At 44.1% G+C, this 19,580-nt stretch overlaps 1 protein-coding gene across 2 annotated transcripts in view; it reads left to right on the top strand.

Annotated features, from left to right (window-relative positions):
- Nucleotides 1–19,580, top strand: part of LOC137286389 (protein dopey-1-like) — a 60,749-nt gene that overhangs the window by 17,815 nt on the left and 23,354 nt on the right. For both annotated transcript variants that reach the window (XM_067818227.1, XM_067818228.1), the window contains exons 4-18: nt 4,264–4,453; nt 5,140–5,952; nt 6,651–7,608; nt 8,874–9,142; nt 9,654–9,806; nt 10,403–10,506; nt 11,297–11,449; nt 11,977–13,737; nt 14,958–15,171; nt 15,881–16,066; nt 16,412–16,537; nt 17,077–17,217; nt 17,672–17,832; nt 18,166–18,232; nt 19,004–19,154. In XM_067818227.1, the coding sequence (XP_067674328.1) occupies nt 4,264–4,453; nt 5,140–5,952; nt 6,651–7,608; nt 8,874–9,142; nt 9,654–9,806; nt 10,403–10,506; nt 11,297–11,449; nt 11,977–13,737; nt 14,958–15,171; nt 15,881–16,066; nt 16,412–16,537; nt 17,077–17,217; nt 17,672–17,832; nt 18,166–18,232; nt 19,004–19,154 (5,447 nt within the window). The remainder of the gene's footprint in view (nt 1–4,263; nt 4,454–5,139; nt 5,953–6,650; nt 7,609–8,873; nt 9,143–9,653; nt 9,807–10,402; nt 10,507–11,296; nt 11,450–11,976; nt 13,738–14,957; nt 15,172–15,880; nt 16,067–16,411; nt 16,538–17,076; nt 17,218–17,671; nt 17,833–18,165; nt 18,233–19,003; nt 19,155–19,580) is intronic.

Below are 19,580 nucleotides of genomic sequence, written 5' to 3' on the forward strand. Positions count from 1 at the left end.
TACTCCGGCTTCCTGTTAAACATTTGGAGAACTGCCGACGGTGGGGGGTACATTACCTTGCGCCAGAAGTCCCTGTAGGCGGCAGGCTGTCACTATTCCTTTCGGAATGGCAGGCAGTTACTTCAAATCCCTGGGTCCTGTCCACAGTCAGGGATGGCCATATGCCACAGTGGAAGCGAGACCCTCCACGCTTCTCAGGGATTCGGCACACGCCGGTGCCGTTCTCCCGGGAAAAAGCAGAGGTCCTCCGTGCCGAGGTCCAGTCGTTACTGGACAAGGCTGCCATCGAGATGGTTCCGGAAGGTCAACAAGAAGACGGGTTTTATTCCACGTACTTCCTTGTGACCAAGAAGGACGGAGGGTTCAGACCGATCTTGAATCTCAAAGGGCTGAACAAGTTCATAGAGGTTCCGTCCTTCAGGATGGAGACACTGCGGTCAGTGATCTCTTCCGTAGAGACAGGGGATTGGCTCACGTCAATCGATCTCAAGGACGCTTACCACCATGTTCCGATACACTCCGAGTTCAAGAAATACCTTTGGTTTTTCGTTCGACGGGAAGTGTTATCAGTTTCGGGTTCTACCCTTCGGCATCTCCACAGCGCCGAGGGTGTTCACCAAACTTATGTTGATTCCGGCTCAGCTGGCCAGGTCACAGGGCAGATGTTGTCATCCGTACCTGGACGATTGGCTTTTGAGGGCCCTCGGGCTCCTGTTATCACGTGATGCCACACAACAAGTGATGGACATCCTGTTGAAGCTCGGCTGGATCATCAATCTCAAGAAATCAGACCTGACCCCTACACAGGATCTGGTGTTCTTGGGGGCACGGTTCAAGGGACCGAATCGTCAAAGTTCAGAGAACTGTATTTCAGTTTCTCGAGTTCCCCAGAGCCACAGCAAGAACTTGGCTTCATTTGCTGGGCACTATGGCGGCTACAGTGGCATGCGAGGTTGAGAATGCGACCCATTCAACAGGCATTAGCCCAGTTGTGGTCCCATTCGGAGAGCTACGAGACTATTCTCGAGACTCCCGCTTGGTTGATTCCTCACCTGCGGTGGTGGACGGAAGTCGGAAATCTGTCCAGGGGGATCCCCTTAGAGACACCGACACCTTCCCTCTCGATTCAGACGGACGCCTCCCTCACAGGCTGGGGGGGCGTCCTGGGCGAACTATCGGTCTCGGCCGTTGGGCTGAGGATGAAGTTACCCTACACAATGTGTTGGAATTGAGAGCAGTCCGCCGGGTTTTTCGAGAGGTTTGTGGAGTCAGTGCGGGGTCAAGTGGTTCGCCTAGAGATGGACAACCAGACCGCTATGACGTATATCCTGAAGCAAGGCGGCACAGTGTCTCCGTCCCTCCTTCAGGAGGCGTGGCAGTTTCTGCTGTGGTGAGACCAGTTCGACATTCGGGTACTCCCCTTTTTTCTCCCGGGCATAGACAACGTCCGCGCAGATGCGCTATCGAGACGTATACTAGCCCCACACAAGTGGATGCTGCATCGGGGGATATTCGGGATTATTTCCCAGTTCGGGTTGTTCCAGGTAGATCTGTTTGCCTCTGGGGCGACGAATCAGATTCCTGTGTTTTGCTCAAGGATACCAGATCCGAGAGCGATAAGCCAACAACGCCTTTCTGCTCGATTGGACAGACAGAGTGCTGTGGGGTTCCCACCAGTTCCTCTCATCTCAAGAGTCCTCTTGCAGCTGACCGCACAACCGGCTTGGCTGCTTGTGCTTCTGGCACTGCTTTGGTCGGCTCAAAGAGGGTTTCCCGTAATTCTCAGGTTTCTGGCTCAGCCTCCTGTTCTATTACCCTTTCGACCGGACTTACTATCCCAGAACGGAGCGCCACACCCCAATCCCAGGATTCAGTGGGTGGCTTGGCCGCTGTCCGGAGTCGCCTCCGTGCGAGAGGAATTCCTGCACCAGTTGCAGACACAATTCTGGCTTTGCAGAGGGATTCGACGAACGTTCAATATGAGGATAGATGGGCCTGTTATGCGCGCTGGTGTGTCGACAGGGGGATTTTCGATCCCTTTTCTGCAGATCTAGTATCTGTGTTGGAGTTTCTGCAATCTAAACTGGAAGCCGGTCTGGCCGCTTCTACAGTTAGAGGTTACTCCACGGCAATCTCTGCCTTCCACATTCCTGTAGATGGTGCATTATTGGGGCAGCACCCTCTAGTTCAGTGCTTCCTTGCAGGCGTGGACAGAATCCGTCCGTCTGTCCGGCGGATTAGTCCCCCGTGGGACTTGCCAGTCGTTCTTGATTGGCTGTCCAGTCCTCTTTTTCACAACCTGTCGGCTCTGTCCCTCCAGCTGTTGACATGGAAGACTGCTTTTCTTGTGGCGGTAACCTCTGGCAGGCGGGTAGGCGACATACACGCTATGTCCGCCAACCCTGAATTAACGGTGTTTCACAAAGACAGAGCGAGCATTCGATTGCCAGATACTTACCGTCCTAAGAGAGATAGCACCTTTCACGTTACGGCGCCTATTGAGCTTCCTGTTTTCACGCAGCCTTCGCCGCCTGGTACCTCTCTTCGACGTGCTCACGTCTTAGATGTCCGTACGACCCTTAAGGCTTATATCAAACGAACAAAAGACATTCGGAAGAATGATCAATTGTTCTGCTGTTATGGTGGTGGCAAGGCTGGCCTTCCGGCGAACAAGCAGACCATATCTAGGTGGCTTGTCTCTGCCATTTGTATGGGATACACCTCGAAAGGTCGTACGCCCCCTGAAGGTTTGAAAGCTCATTCGGTTAGGGCTGTGGCGACGTCTAAGGCATATGCGTCTGCCTTGCCCATTGAGGAGATCTGCTCCGCGGCTATTTGGAGCCGACCGAGCACGTTAATCCGTCATTATCAGTTAGACAGACTGTCAAGCAAGCGTGCTCGGTTTGGCCAGTCAGTTCTCACCAGTGGGCAAGGCACGAGTGCCCTAGCCGATTGAGCTACCCTTGCATTTGACGAACGATCATTTGACGAACGATCATTTGACATTGTAGCTGCAACAAGTAGACTGGTGGTGGTGTCTTTCTGTATACTTTCCGTCTTTTATCCCGGTGGTGGGCTCTATTATGGTGGTGGTATTTTTTGCTTTACCGGTCTAGACTGTTTCAGGCCTTCCCTAGCACCTTGGCCAGTGCACGAGAATGGACCCTGATATATCGGTCGCCTGTCTCGACTCCTGTTTTTTGAAAAAAAAAGGTGGGGGGGCATTTTTTATAAGCACCCTACGACTTTCTCATAGAAATGTAGGGTTAGACCGTGTAATAGCCTGGCCCTGGTCCGCACCCCCGCCGCAAGGCATAGAAGGTCACGTGACCAGGTAAGTTTGATTCCTTGTTACTTTCAGTTAAACGTAATAAAGGTTATCATCTTATGTCAGGTTTATGAGCAGACAGAATGCCTCTCCCTAAGATCAGTCTTTTGGAGTCTGTCTTATGCTTATAAGTACCCCAAGGAGGATCTCTATGAAAAAGAATCGAACAAACCTGTAGAGGTTGCAGATTCTTTGAATAGAGTCCTCCTTGGGGTAAGGCCACCCCACCTCCCCACATTCTGTCTGTATTGCTTACAGAACGGAAGTGTTTTGCTGGAGGCTATAGTCTGAAGAGTTACCTGCTCTTGGCTGTCACGGGGCCAGGGGCCCTGTAGGGGTGGTCTCACAAGACAAAAACGATGTTTTTTGTTTTGTATATATTTTATTGAAAAAATATAGTTACAACTGTCGCGAGAATTTAAAGAACATTTAAATGCTTATAAGTACCCCAAGGAGGACTCTATTCAAAGAATCTGCAACCTCTACAAGTTTTTAGAGCAACCAGCTAAATTGAATTTGGAACTTAAAAAAGTTTCTTCAGCCAGAGGCTTAAACATTATGTTTTGGTTTGTTTTTAAAGTCCTTTGTAGTTTAATTCTTTAAACAGCAATTTACCAATTTTAACGTAGAATTGTCAAAATGATTTAAAATATAGAAATGTTGTCTTTGTCTAAATGGGAGGATGACTGCAATCATCTGTTCTAAATTTTGTTCAACCAATACCTTGCACACATTTGAACTTGTTTTCATATTTGGTGATCACCCTCCATTTCTACAAGAGAGGTGCAGTTTTTGTAACCCCAAATAACATGATGATTTGAACAACTTCAAAGATGGCATTGGGTGTGGCAAGTAATAATTTGGTAGAGAAGTAAAATAGTGATCACTATGATACGTGCTTGTGTAGTGTTTATGAAGCGGTGTCATGTGTTCAGGACTAATGTACTGCTGGAGGACTTCCGTGATGCAGCAGTACCCAGCTTCTTCTACACCTGTCTGTGGGAGTGCGTCCTGTCCTGCCCCAGTGTTAGACTTCCGGCCATCACATTTCTGGTGTCCCACTACAACAAGAAGCAGACCATGGAGGACCAACTGGACATGATGGGGTTGGAGATAGACTTGATGGTGGGTAGACCTCATGATGGGTACATCTGATGATGTGATGGTGGGTAGCTGGATAGACCTGATAATAGGTAGATGGGTAGACCAGATAATGGGTAGATGTGATGACCAGATGGTGGGCAGACCTGATGATGGGTAGATGGGTATACATGAAGGTGGGTAGATGGGTAGACCTGATGATGGGTAGATGGGTATACTTGAAGGTGGGTAGGTGGGTAGACCTGATGGTAGATAGATAGGTAGACCTGATGATGGGTAGATGGGTACACTTGATGGTGGGTAGATGGATAGACCTGATGGTAGATAGATGGGTAGACCTGATGATGGGTAGATGGGTACACTTGATGATGGGTAGATTGGCATACCTGATGGTAGATAGATGGGTAGACCTAATGATGGGTAGATGGGTACACTTGAAGGTGGGTAGATGGGCATACCTGATGGTAGATAGATGGGTAGACCTGATGATGGGTAGATAGGTACACTTGAAGGTGGGTAGATGGGTAGACCTGATAGTAAGTAGATGGTGGTGGGTAGATGGGTAGATCTGATTGTTGGTAGTCAGAGTAAAGCTGGTGGTGGATAGATGGGTGGATCCGATTGTTGTGGTTGCTGAAGACTGAATTATTTTTTAAATTGGTGTAGAAAGTTATTGATTCTAACACTGATGTCATCCTCTCTGCTTTCAGGTGAAGGCAATTTGTGGCTCCCTGCAGGACACTAGTGTTCTGGTGCAGCGTATCCTTCTGGACTTCTTGCTTCTAGCGTTTCCCATGCACAATGCACAGCTCACCAAGGAAGACATGAGTAAGATTGTCAAGTCAGCCATCAATGTTGTCCTCCGTCGTGACATGTCACTCAATCGCCGACTCTACGGCTGGCTGTTAGGGACTACCACAACGGGCACCTCTGTGACAGTAGCAGAGACCAACCGACTACATCGGTCGGACAGCACTTCTACATCCAGTGAAATGGATCTGGGATACTTTCACCAGTACTCTAAAGACCTGTTAGTGAAGGCTCTGAAGGGAAAGCTGAATAACACAAATGGGTTTGATTACCACACAGGAACAAGGACTTCTGTGTTGAAGCCATTCAGAATACTCATCAGCTTGTTGGACAAACCAGAGATTGGCCCAGTCATCCTAGAAAGTGTTTTGTTGTCAGTGTTCCGCTGTTTACTCCGTGAGTGTAAAGGTGTTACAGAAGCTGGCGCTCAGGGTGATACTTCAAGACCCCGGAAGAATGGTAAGAGCAGCAAAGAAAGCACAGACAAAGACGATCAACTCAGCAGTGAAATGATCAAAACTGCTAACTTGCTGTTCGGATCGTTTGAGCCGTACTTCATATGGGACTTTGTGTCACGGTTGTTTACAAGTGCATGTGATACCACAAGGACTGCCCAGCGAGCCAGTGTGTCGTCTAGTCATGAGGCAAATGACACTCCATCTCTACTGGAACTGTGCAGCATTGTGGAGTTTCTCCTAGATATTGTCTCTCTGGTAAGTCTGGCCATTTCCATGGGGATTCTGTGTGTCTCCAGCAACTGATTTGATAAACTATCTATACTTTTCAAGAGAAACATCCCTCAGTATGTCTGATATGTAAGTTGGACGATTAGTTTAAGTTGCCAAATTTTATGTTAATGGATCATCATTGCGGCTGTGTAGTGGCCAAAAAACATTGGTACCTTGATATTTGTGATAGAAGTTTCTTTACTATGATGGCTGTTGTCATCGTGGGAACTGAAGTCATGTAAGTGACCAACTCTGATTGTTTACATAGGTCCTCTTATCTACCAATTTAAGGGAATATTACTATGCTGCCACTTTGTTGTCATGGAAACAGGAGAGAAAACCATGATAACAATGTGAGAGAAATATTCCTTTGGTCTTGCTGCCATTTTGTCAATCAGTTGGAAACATCAGTCGAGATTTTAGGTTAAACCATACAATAATCATAATAGGTTCTCTGACTTGGTTGAGAAATGTCATCATATCCAAGTTATGTAGATCAATGCTCATATTATTGTGTGTGGCATAGAACTCACTCACTAATTCATAACGATAAATAATCTGCTTTTTACATGGCATAGATGAATGAAAAAAATATCATTTGTGAAAACACTATCACACAAGTGGTATTTCGCAGTCTGCATAATCATGAATGGAGATAATTTCGATGAAATTTATTTGATCAGGAGATGTACCTGGAGACGCAAACCGAGTACCTCCCAGAGCTGCTGCATCACATCATCGCCTCTGTAACTGGCCATGTGAATCACATCACCGAGGCCGAGGTAACCGCCACCCTCAAACTCTGTACAAAGATTCTGGAGAAGGTTCAGCCCTCCATGACAACAGGTATGGAAACTGCCGAAGGTGATGATGATGTCATGGTCGGGTCAGAGGTCACAAGAGAGGAAATTGACCTTGCTGTTAAGAAGAGGCTTGAAGAGAAGGAAAGAAATGAAAACAGCAAAAATGTCAGTAAAGTGTCAGGTGAGAAAGAAGGTATGAAAAATGTAAAGAATGATGATGAAAGTGTAAAAGAAGAGAAAGTAAATAAATTGGAAGACGAGAAGGATGATGAGAGTTATTTCAGTGCCCTCAGTGATGTAGATGGTGCTAACAGTCCACTGAAGACCCCAGTAGATCAAACTTGTTCCAAAACAAAATCTGATGCTGAAACCGATGGGACTTTAAACAAGTCAGACTCAAAACAAGATGGAAACGAAACAAAAAGCCAAGGCCAGTCCAAACCCATGATGCCCGAGCTGAGGCGACAAGGAAGTGTAGCGAACCCTGTGACCTTGATGCAAGCTTGCGTTCACAGTTTCCAGGACTTCTTCCACGTGTACACCAGCATGCGTGTGCTGAAGAGCTCGGCCGTGTCTTCAAAATGTATAGACATCATCACTTTGTCCCCGGAGCTTGTGCGGTCCAGTGACAAGGACTCAGTGCTGGATGGAAACTCTACTTGTAGTGGAGATGATCGCCCCTATACTGATGTGTCTGGGTTGAAGGTGTCTGCGGAGGGGCTGATGGAGAAGAGTTTTGAGGCGTTTGGTCAGGCGTGTCGACTGTTGGTGGACTTCTCAAGCTTCCCAATGTTCTGTACGGACTATCAAAAGGTCATGGACCAGACTTGTCACACAGGTAGGGTTGACATCATTTCTTTTTATAAACTGTCAGTAATGAAAATTGCTATTTATTATTCAGTGAATTTCATGAAAAATTTATTCACAAAGTGGTGTTGAAAATAGATATGGACAGACAGACACATGGTGAAAGGCAAAATGTGAGAATGTGGTTGCAACTGCATACCACTTATTCTTCCTTAGTCATGGCGTCACAATATGACTGCAATATTGCCGACGTGATGTTAAATATTAACTCACTCACTCACTCCTTAGTCATGGAGGTGGTGGGGTGGCGTAGTAGTTTAAAGCATTTGCTCATCTCGCCAATGACCCCTGTTTAATTCCCTAGATGGGTACAGTGTGTGAAGCCTATTTTTGGTGTCTGGTGTAATTGTTATACTGCTAGAATGTTGCAACATAAAAATATGCTCACTCACACCTAACTTCTAAGTAAACTTAGTCTCAGTATTATTCATCACACTCCTTACACTCTATCAAACTCTAACTGGATAACTGGAGGTTATGTCATGTAACCTTTGAGATTGACCAGTCAGAATACAGCTGACCTAACTGTGAAAGACGATATTCGCACATACCATCTGAAGTTTTCCCTTGAAAAGGTTTGTACTGGAACGATTGTGAATGCTATTTTACATAAGATCGCTTCTGGTTGATGCACATGGAGCATGCCACAATAGTGACTAAACAGTCGCTAAAATAGCATTTCGGCAATATTCAAGGATATCATATTATCTAATTCTAACCATGTCAGCAGAAACCCCAACGTGTATTCACTGCAGGTCAAATATCAGTGTATTATGCTTATTTTTGTTTTTTGAGAGATCCGTCTCAGCAACAGTAGAATTTTGTACGTACCACCCGAACCCTACTCAGTAGCTGTTGTGTGACTTGTTAAATCTGGTCGGTGTCTCGCATTTCATTGGACGGTCATAGGTTGTCCAAAGTTTAGCTGACGTGACCTGCTAGGGTTTGTTAGACTCAGTGTAGGAGCGTAATGAATTATACTGAGACTAAGTTTATTTAGACTGGCTTAGACTGTCACTCACTCCAGAGCCATATTGTACAGAAAAATCATAGTGCTATGACTGTCCTAACCCTATGGTAACATGTAAGATATGGGAGTTCATTCACAGTTCAGGTTGGTGCTGAGATTGCCTTGCACAATGCCACCTGGTCTCTTTTTATATCTGAAAAGTTTATAAACTTAATGTTTTTGTGGAACCGTCCCTTTCCTTTGCAATTTTAATTTACATATTTCAGAGGACAGCAGTACTCTTCCGGAATGGCTACAGGACCTGATAACATGTGCTTGCTTTGTGGACTGCTTTGAGATACAGAGTGCTGCCATAGCAACCATCCTGGAGCTCATTACTCTCACCCAGTCGGTTCAGTCAGTGACAGAGAACAAGGGACAGGAGACTCGTCAGCGGATGTCCACCAGTGAGCGAGGGACAGTGTCTGTGGTGATTCTACCGTCGCTTCTGCCAAGGCACCTACAGTACATCAATGATAATATGGTGTTCTACCAGGTAGGTTTGTGTTTATTGTACACATTGTATCGTATGTACTGTATCTTCAGATACAGAATATTACATCCTGTTTTCATATGAATCGATGTTTGAAATGAATGGTTTATGTTCAGTTTGTCTCTTGCATGAAATTGTTAATTATGAACTAAATGTCAGTGGTTGATTTTCTGTGTTATATTGAAATCCCATTCTGGGAAAAACTTCATGCTTGAGGCTGTGAAAAGAACCAGCATCAGTGCTGTAAACAACACTGACAGAGGAGGAGTACAGATGTTTTTGTAACCTGGCTACACTACTGTTGTGCGAGGTGCATCAAAATGTTGATAAACATTAAAGGATATAGGAAAGACCCAGGAATTACCCACAAATACTCAGAGCAGCATGAAAACGAGATGGTGATTCATGAAATTTGGAACTAGTCCAGGGGACCTAGGTAAACCCCTGAGGTACTGCTTACCCAACCAGTCCTTCTCTCATGCCTATATCTAAATGCTGATGTTTTGTTTTGTAGACGGTTGCTCGTGAACTGTGGTCCTTCTTGAGCTCCAAGTTTAGCATGCACCATCTACAGTGTGTGGAACTGTTTCATCAACTGCACCAAGTGACCCCAAACAGTTGGGTCTGCGAAGATGTGATCGGAACAGCACTTGTCTCCGACAATGAGGTCAGTGGGCATCACACTTACTTTGTGCTTGGAAATTAATATTGAGTGTAACACATGACTGGAGTTTTTGATTCTGGGATATTTGTTAGAGGTAAATGAAGGAGTTGCTTTTTTTTTTCAATATGGAACCTTATTTTGTGTTTTGGGGGAGTAAAATAAACCCTCACTCATCATGTTCTTCTCAAAAGTTAAATGATCATTGTTATCATATTATCATGATCTCTTTAGCTTTTTGAGTATTTGAGATTCTGTCAAAGCTGAGGTGATTCTTTCCTTCAATACTTTTAATGGTGATTTTTTGTGAGAGAAAATATGGTTTAGTAACAATGAGACCATGTGTACATCGCAACAATCCACACAGTGAGGTATTCTCAAGGCCCTTTATCGAAGGCAGATATGCAAATGATATACTGAGTCACTATGGTGTCTGGCAAGATGAGACAGTTTCCATCCAAATTCTTTTTAAAAGTCCTTGAGAGTTCCTTTAATCCTCTGAATTGAGAAGATGAAGAAAATGTAGATGTTTTTACTGTTTTGACTCATATTATCTGTATTATTTGTCATTTGTTTTCATGGTTTGTGGGATGTTTGTCCAGATTGAGCGTATTGAGGCATTGAAGAAGTTCACAGTCCTCTGGCATCTCACCCGGGACCTAAAGATTGACCACAACCCTGGACATCCAGTTCGGACATTTGACAGGTAATCAAGTAGATATAAAGTGTGCTTCTCATTACATATTTGGTCATCTCTTGGTGTCCCATAATAACTGCATTTGAGGTTTTTGTTTTGTTAGTAAGACCTCTTCCCAGGTTTTACTTTCCGTTAGTCAGACCTTTTCCCTGGTTTTACTTTCCGTTAGTAAGACCTCTTCCCTGGTATTACTTTTTGTAGTTATCTTTTCCTAACTCTATATGAACATCAACATTTAAATGATATTTGAGTGTTTGAAATCAATTGAAAAACATTCTTCAAGATTAAGTTCAAAGTGCTAATGTTTTCCCAAGCAAGATTGGAACTGCAACTCTTCATATTTGTAGGCAGATGCTCTACCACACGGCCACCAGGCCGACGAAGGAAGTGGGGTTGAATTATCTATTCATAGTTACTGTTATTGAATTGATTTACTTGCACTTCAGGCATTGTATCTTCATTTAATGATCATCTACATTGTAATTTTCCATCATTGATGGTAAATATGTTACACTTACTATATATGAGACACTTCTCCTTGGTTTTGGTAGATAGTGTAAAACCATCACGGTTGGCTAATTTCCCTCCCCCTCTAGTTTTACATTGTTTAGCAAATCCTCGGAGATGTGTTTTTCTCCAACACTTAAAGTGCTCGCTTGTCATTTTTATTTACAATTCTTATGGAATTAATAATCATCATAAATGTAAATATAGAATGATTGACCATGAAATCAATTGACTTGCTTCTATTAGTGATGTACATGGGAGTGGACTTTAAAGTTTGTGTGTTATGTTGCAGATCTATGTTTGTGGTGCTTGACTACTTGAAGGAAGAGTCGAATGCTACGAAGACATTGGCAGCAACATGGCTCACTCACGTGGTGCAGCGTGGTGACATCAACAGGGTGCTGCAGCCGCTGCTGCTCATGTTGCTGCACCCAGACACAGCCAGGTCAGTGCAACCAGTATAGTGCAGCCAGTATAATGCAGCTGGTACAGTGCAGCCGGTATAGTGCAGCCTGTATAGTTAAGCTTGTAAGGTTTAGCCCGTGATACGTAACCAGTCTATCACACCTATATGGTGTAACCTGTGCATTGCTGCCATTGTAGCAGATAGGAAGAGCTGCAGTTGGTCTTCCCCATTACTAAGTGGTACTGGATTGGGTGTATGGATAGCACAAATTTTATTTCTTCAAGGCATGAATTTGTTGAACATGTGTGTAGGCAGTATGTAAAATCCAGTTTGAGACTTGTCTGTACACTGTGTTATACCTGTTCTACTTAGATTCCCCAACAATTCATTTGCTAAACAAACAAAAATATGCAAAAACATTCAGGAGATAAGACTATCTTTGGTTTATGTCCCAAAGAAATGAACTTCATGAACTGAAACAAGCACTATTATTGAAATATGGACGAATTGAAATGCTGATTTAACCTGAGACTGTTCCAGTTTGTGAAGTCTGTCTTTTGTTTCAGGATCTCAATTCAGCATGTTAATGTTCACAAACCGAAGAAAGTTCAGCTGTCAGAATCCGGTGATGAAGATGACATTAATGCAAAAGTCTATGCCATAAGCAGTGAAGGCGGCAATGTTATCTTCCATGTGAGCCAAGAAGGGAACAGATTCTCACAGAAGACTACCGAAGATTTGAAATCTGTTGCCCTCACTGTGATGAGTGAAAAAGGGTCTGCCACAACAGCTAGAAGCAAGAACGTAGAGGTTGACAACGCATTTGACAGAGTCAACCCTGATGATCTCAACTTGAGGATTAATCCGTTTGGTTCTCAGAACTCCCTTGACAAGCTGATATTTGATGGGTTTGAGATGCCCCACTCAGCTTCCATGCCCAATCTGACGTCTGCTCGGAGGTTGGACAAGGAGACATGTAAGAAGGAAGGAATATTTTTCGATGCTGCAGAAGACCTGACCGCTGAATCAACAGATGATGAAGCCTTTGTAGAGGAGGTGACAAATGAGGACTTTGTGAGGGAGATGCTTGAAGAAATCATCCTTAAGGCTGTTTCCACAGCTCAGTCAGATGGGTTCTTGAAGCGTGAAGCTGAACGTACTATAAGCTTAACTTCCAAAGATGGTAGTATTTTAGGGGACCATGACTTGCTGAATGCCATCGGCAAAAGAGGTCTTGAGATAGATTCCCTTTCCAGCAGTGAAAATGATCTCCGACCAGTTCAGGAAGATGAGGATGAACGATCCACAGACATACACACGCTCCACATGCATATTCTGCTCTATACACAGAAATATGACTACAAGAGGGCATTGTATGCCCTCTCCACAATCAAAGCCATGTTGACAATGTGTCCGCGACTTGTGGTAACGGCTATGTCCACCACCAGTATCAGTGCCATAAGAGCTCCTCACATGGCTAAGATACAGACTTTACTTGCTCGACACAGGAAGTCAGTGTTTGGGAAAAACTTCTTTGGGGAGCTACCTCCTGAAGTGCTATCTGGTTATCGCAGCAACATGTTTATTGAGATAGTGATCTCTCTGTGTCTGTATTATGTGAGGAGTTATTATCCAAACCTTATGATCAGTAAACCGTCATCGGAAGAATTGTTAGGCAACAAAGAGGTGCATATTATGGCGACAGAGATTTTAACATTGTTGATGTCCGAACTTGTCAGTATTATGAGAGATAGTGGAAAGAGTTTCCGTTCCTACATTGGAGACTTGCTGACCAAGTGCAAGCTTCAGAAGGCTTTGCTCCATTGTCTGCTAGCAAGTGTGTACAACAACCGAAAAAAGAATCCAGAAAACAAGACGAAAATCACTGAAGCAATCATAGCGTTCAACGAAGAAGCACTTGACCCATGTGCTAACGAAACATTCCAGATTAAATTGCTCAACCTGATTCTCGTAATGATCATGCTGGAAGAACAGATTTATGGAACTTATTCCGACCCTGAAGCAACCAATCAGAATGCAGTATCTGACTGGGACCGAACTAGAGTGAACTTTCAGACGTCACTCTTGAAGGTCCATTACTTAGCATCTTCACCTATCGTGCAACAGACTATGTTTTTGTCTGGTGTTCTAAGCACACTTAAACAGCATCACATGTGCCATATGCATCGACACTGGGTTGCCATGGTAACATCAGCACTTCCATATATGGGGAAGGCGTTGTCCAGAGTGGTCCTGTGTATTGTGTCTCAACTCTGTCGGAACCTTGAAGTCATTGCTGGGGAATATGTGGTTAACAGTAAAAAAAGGTGAGATAATCCTAAATACATATTGACACACATCTTTGTTGGTAAATTATTGGAATAGCTCTTTTGGAGATAAATATGGCTTTGTGGAGTCCAGTCCCAGTCATGACAAGGTTCTTTGATAAACATGGTAATTGGACAGTAGTGATTTCAGCTATGGTTACATTACCTGGAACGATTTCTGTAACAATCCAGAGTAAAATTCTATTCTGCATAGTACGCTAAAATTTTCATGATCCAAGTAATATTAACATTTGAAATAAAGAGTTCGTGCTTGTGGATTTCATGGTGCAGACTGTCATGGTGCAGACTGCCATGATACAGATTCTCACAGTGATTTACCTGACACATTAAGATGTGTAGTTTGATATGATTCTTGCCTTGCCTTGCATTGCTGGAGCATGTGCATGGATTTTAAGATCATGAAGATAATATAATTGGCCATGTCAGTATGTTGATGATAATACAAAATTAGTTTCACTGCAAATCTCCTTCCCGTTGTGTTATTGGCTGTCCTGTGATGACATCATCCTTGCGCACTCAGTGCTGGCGATGTTCCTATGAACGTTGTCAGTGTGCCGACAACCTAGGGACCCATGTCTGTCATGTAGATGGAGGCGGGACTGAGGACAGCTTTGAATTCACACAAGAATAGTTACTAAAATGGTAATTGAAATACATGTAACACCATTAAAACATATCTGAGAAAACTGTGTCATGAATGAGTTTCATCTTAGCTGCCACTGTTATCTCTGATTGGTTCAGTGGCCCATTCCGCTCTGCAAACTCTTTGTGGATTGAAACTCTGATGGTTTAAAACAGACTTGTGAAAACTGTCATACTATAATCAGAAATGAACCCCTTTCTACGCTGCACACCTAGCTCTAAGTTAATCATAACCCTGGTGCTTTAACATAGACTTATGACAACTGTAGTGCTACGATTGCTTTGCGGAACCGAGTTCCATTCTATGGTGAGAACATAGCTGATTGTGACTCAGTACTATGGAAGTAAGTCTGTGCAAGTGCTACAGCCAGGTCTTATACTGGTCACAAGCCAGTATAGCCCTATCCTTTTCTGCAAGTATACACAAACACTGACAATACATCACCTTAGGCTGGCCACATCTGTAGCACCTGTAGGACTTGGTCAAGTAGTAACTGGACCAGACTACATGTATTTTGGTGCATTTTCATTGACTTACGATTTTGCTCTTGCTGTAGCTCGACCTTACTTCAACTGGCCCCTCCTGACCACACAGTGACTATGTTGGAGGGACTGACCACACTGTGTCACTACTGTCTGCTGGACAATGTTTCCCCAATGTCCATCGGCCAGCCTGCTCCCACAGCTAGCCTCATCAGCACCGAGACGGCCAGTGCTGGACATATACTCACCAACCTCATCCACGTTTTCAACCCCATCAACAGCAGCAGGGTAGGCATTGCAGGAATACCTGTCAGTGTGTCTTGGTGTGGGGGGATAAGGTGCTCTAACTGTACTGAAGCGACGCTCCAGCTTATCAGTAAATAATTGAGTCTGGACATGACAATCCAGTGATTGAGATCATGTGCATCAAACTACGCAGTTGGGATACGATGACATCAACCATCAACCTGACATCTGATTCTGTTAGTCATCTCATACAACAGTCATGGATCCAGGTTAGGATTGGTCTTTAGCAACCCATGTTTGTCATGAAAGGTGACTAACGGGATCAAATGGTCAAACTGGCTGACTTCTTTGGTATCGTATTTCAACTGCATGGATTTATGCTCATGATGTCAGTACTTTCTACAGATTGCCGTCACACAGTTGAAATATGGTTGAGCATAGTGTAAAAAGTGAACCAACGAACCAACCTTAAATATATATGTCAAGAAAAGAATCAATGACATCAACAACTGGCAGAAAATGCAAGTGAATATATTGCTTGTGTATGTATTGTTTTTATGCAAGCTGACAACATTATTATATACCTCAAGATCACATTGCTGAACATGTGTAATGGACAACTTGTTGCATTGACTAAGTTATAAAATATTCCAAGTAATGCTTTATTTCTATGAATAGGTTATTTCAGACATTGTAAACTGAGTTAAAGTTGTTTTAACCTTGTAATTATGTGAGTTCCTTGCATGTCAAGGAGACGAGTCCGCAGCGAGATGACTCTCCCAGCAACCCGGTGCTGGAGGCACGGAGGTCCCTGCTGAGCATCCTCCCCCGCATCATGGCCTGCATGTCCACACTGTGGAGGGCCATCAACACCGTCAAGGTGCCAGAAGCCAAGCTCCTTACCAAGGAGGGCTTCCTGGCTCTCGGTTCCCCCAAGGTGAGTGTGGGGCTGGTGTGTCATGCTGGTTAGAGGATTAGATCTTAAAAGAATGTCATGTGTTTGGAGTGCTGGGTCTCACACAGTGTCAGTGGCTTAAATGTCATGTGGGTGGGGTGTTGGGTCTCCAAATGTGAGTCAACAGATGGCAAATCATGTATATGGAGTTGGGGCCTTCTAGATTAGGTTAGTGACTGGTTTTGTAGACTGTAATCATTGAGTTTTAGCACTAAATTAATGGTACAAGGCCCCAGCTTAGGACTAATGGCAGAATATATGGCCTCATGTGTTCTGTTCCAATAGATTTACTATTGATGATGCCTTAATGCTGCTGTTCTATTACAGGTGATACGGCAGCAGGTGCTTGAGTTTCTCAGCCCCATCTCTGTCCCCCATGGCACAAACCTCCTAGGTGCATTTGCTGTGGCCTGGAATGACAGGAGGAAGAAGACTACTGGCATTGCAAAGAGGGTGAGAATTAAACATTCGTTTTGCATCATGAATACATGAAACGTTGGTATCATTACAGATAGTGTATTCTTACAGTTATTCTTACAATTATTTACATGTGACAGTAGTTGGTGGGATAGTGAAGACTTGGTTTCAATTCCCCACATGGGTACAATGTGTGAAGCTCATTTCAGGTGTCTCCTGCTGTGATATAGCTGGAGTCAGTGAGTGAGTTTAGTTTTATGCTGCACCCAGCAGTATTCAAGCTATGTGGCAGTGTTCTCTAAATAATCAAGTTTGGACAAGATAATCCAGTGATCAACAGCATGAGCACCAATCTGAACAACTGGGATCCGATCACGTGTCAACCAAGTCAGCGCTTCTGACCACCCGATCCAACTAGTCACCTCTTATGACAAACATGGGTTTGTGAAGATCACTTCAAACTCGCACCTTCACTGATGATATTGTTGGAATGTTGCTGAAAGTGCCATAAAGCCACATTCTCTCACTCATTCACATGTGGCACTAATTCTTGAACATATCTTTCTGTATTGCAGGTGATCCCCCAGCCATGTGAAGACCAGTTGTTGCTGGTAGAGCTTGTTGCTGCTATCAAAGTGCTCCCCACGGACACACTCATCCAGACTGTGAAGCAGGTACTCAAACAGCCGCCTCCTGCCGAACTGGGACAGGGCAAGGTGAGTCACACACATAGCTTACAAGCGTGGACTTTCATACTTTGTTGTTAGGTTACTATGTTTTTATAGATTAGACCTTATAAAATAAATAACATTTTCAGTTAGATGTTAGAGAAATATGTGCTTCTTTCTTGTTTGATCTTTTGTGAATAATTGTATGGTTCTGCTAGATGGGTTGGTGAGGATGTCTGCCAGCTCAGTGTCCTGATATTTAGGCCACTTCTAATGTTTTATTTCTTTGTTTATTGTTTAACACCACACAGTCATGTCTGGACCAGACAGTCCAGTGATCAACAGCATGAGCATTGATCTACACAATTAGGATGCAATGACATGGAAGCCTTACCACCCAGTCCATTTAGTCACAAGCATGGGTTGTTTAAGACTATATATACCTGGCTCTTCACCTGGCTCCTCCTGTAACCTGTCAGTGTGTTGTGTATGTGTGTTGCAGAAGGTGGTCCCCCTGGAGGTGAACATGCTGCAGTTCTTCTATGCCTACATCCAGCAAACTGGTCCAACACAGCTGCTGGACTCCTGGCCTTCCCTACTGGGGCTGTTCAGGGAGGGGCTACAACTGAACCTAGTTCCTCCAGGGCAGTTTCTTCTGCTTGAGTAGGTCATCGTTGTCACAGATTTGATTTGGAAAATTGATCATTCATTGCCTTAAATTACTATAATGCCAAAGATCTTTTTCATCTAACAATGTTTGGATTTCTTACGTGTGTATATTGTTGAGTACACATGCTGTAATTTTTCACTCTCTGGACATCTTGTGTGATGACAAATAGCTTAAACATTCACTTGGCGTTTTTGTGTGCTCTTTATAGACATTTGTTGAATTAGTAGAGATGTAGAGAATATTTTCTCTAAACAGTCATTTATTTATGTAGTTGCTGCATGCATTTATACTGTGCTTGTGATGCTATTGACGTCTGTTTGTTGCAGGATTTTGAATGAGTTTGTACAGAAGACCCCAACGATGGAGGAGAAGAAGAACCAGAAGGATCTGCAGGTACATGGGATAAATCACCAATGTCCATATCCACTACACATTGCTTGTTGCCAACACTTACTAGCAAACAAGGATAAGTTGAGTACAGACCTGACAATCGACCCCATTTGCATATATGAGTGCCATCCACTGGGGAGTGAAGTGAAGGGGCCCAATGTTATCATATAACCGGCTTGAAACACCGACCATGTGAGAGTCTTATGAGCATGGCATGTGCAGCTATAGGCGAAATCAATTTCATTGTCATGCACTGCTCATGCACTAGCGTACATCTGCTTTCCCTTCAACAAACAATGGGTTTGCTCGTTGCTGTGCATGGCCAACTTCTCGTAAACACATTCTCTGTGCAGGTCCAACTTGTCCTTGTTTGCCAGTACCACAGTAGTTACTAGTTCGTTACTGGTTAGAGCAGTGGCCTAAAATACCCCAATCTTCTACAATCCTTTTGTTTGGGTTTGAATCCAAGATTTCACCCGAATCTTTTGTCCACTCTATTTGTATCTGGGTTTCATCTAAGTGGTTCATGTAAATGTGTGCCTGATGGGGTCTGAAAATCTACTCACTTTATAGTGTTGCTGTTGGGTCATTGTTTCTATTTGTAATTTGATTACAATATCAACCACTGTTTTGGTTTTAGGATTTAGGAATGTACCTGTAGTGAACACTAAGCTGAAGCCATATTCATGCTTGTTACAAATGTTTGTGTCTTTCTGCCTGACTGGATGCCTTTCTTGGTTTAGTGAAAGACCTGTATGATGATTGTAATTCTAGGAGATCACACAAAAGGTTCTGGAAGCCGTGGGAACAATTGCGGGGTCATCACTGGAGCAGACAACATGGTTGAGGCGGAATCTGGCTGTGAAGCCAGGACCTCAGGCAGACATTACAGAGACTGAGGACGGGGATGTAACAGAGGAGAGTGGTAGGTATGATAGGAGAGTGGTGGGTGTGACAGAAGAGAGTGATGGGTGTGACAGGGGAGAGTGATGGGTGTGACACAGTAGTTGATGTGCGGGAGAGTGATGGGTGTGACAGGGGAGAGTGATGGGTGTGACAGGGGAGAGTGATGGTTGTGACACAGTGGATGTGCCACAGGAGTGATGGGTCTGACAAGGGAGAGTGATGGGTGTGACAGGGGAGAGTGATGGTTGTGACACAGTAGTGGATGTGACCGGGGAGTGGTGAGTGTGACAGGGGTGAGTGATGGATGTGACACAGTAGTGGATTTGACAGGATAGTGATGGGTTTGGCAGGAGAGAGTGATTGGGTGGGACAGAGGAGAGTGATGGGTGTGCCAGGAGAGTGATGGGTGTGGCAGGAGAGAGTGATGGGTGTGACACAGTAGTGG

This window comes from Haliotis asinina, chromosome 6, assembly GCF_037392515.1.
Source record: "Haliotis asinina isolate JCU_RB_2024 chromosome 6, JCU_Hal_asi_v2, whole genome shotgun sequence".
In the NCBI taxonomy this organism is placed as follows: Eukaryota; Metazoa; Mollusca; class Gastropoda; order Lepetellida; family Haliotidae; genus Haliotis; species Haliotis asinina.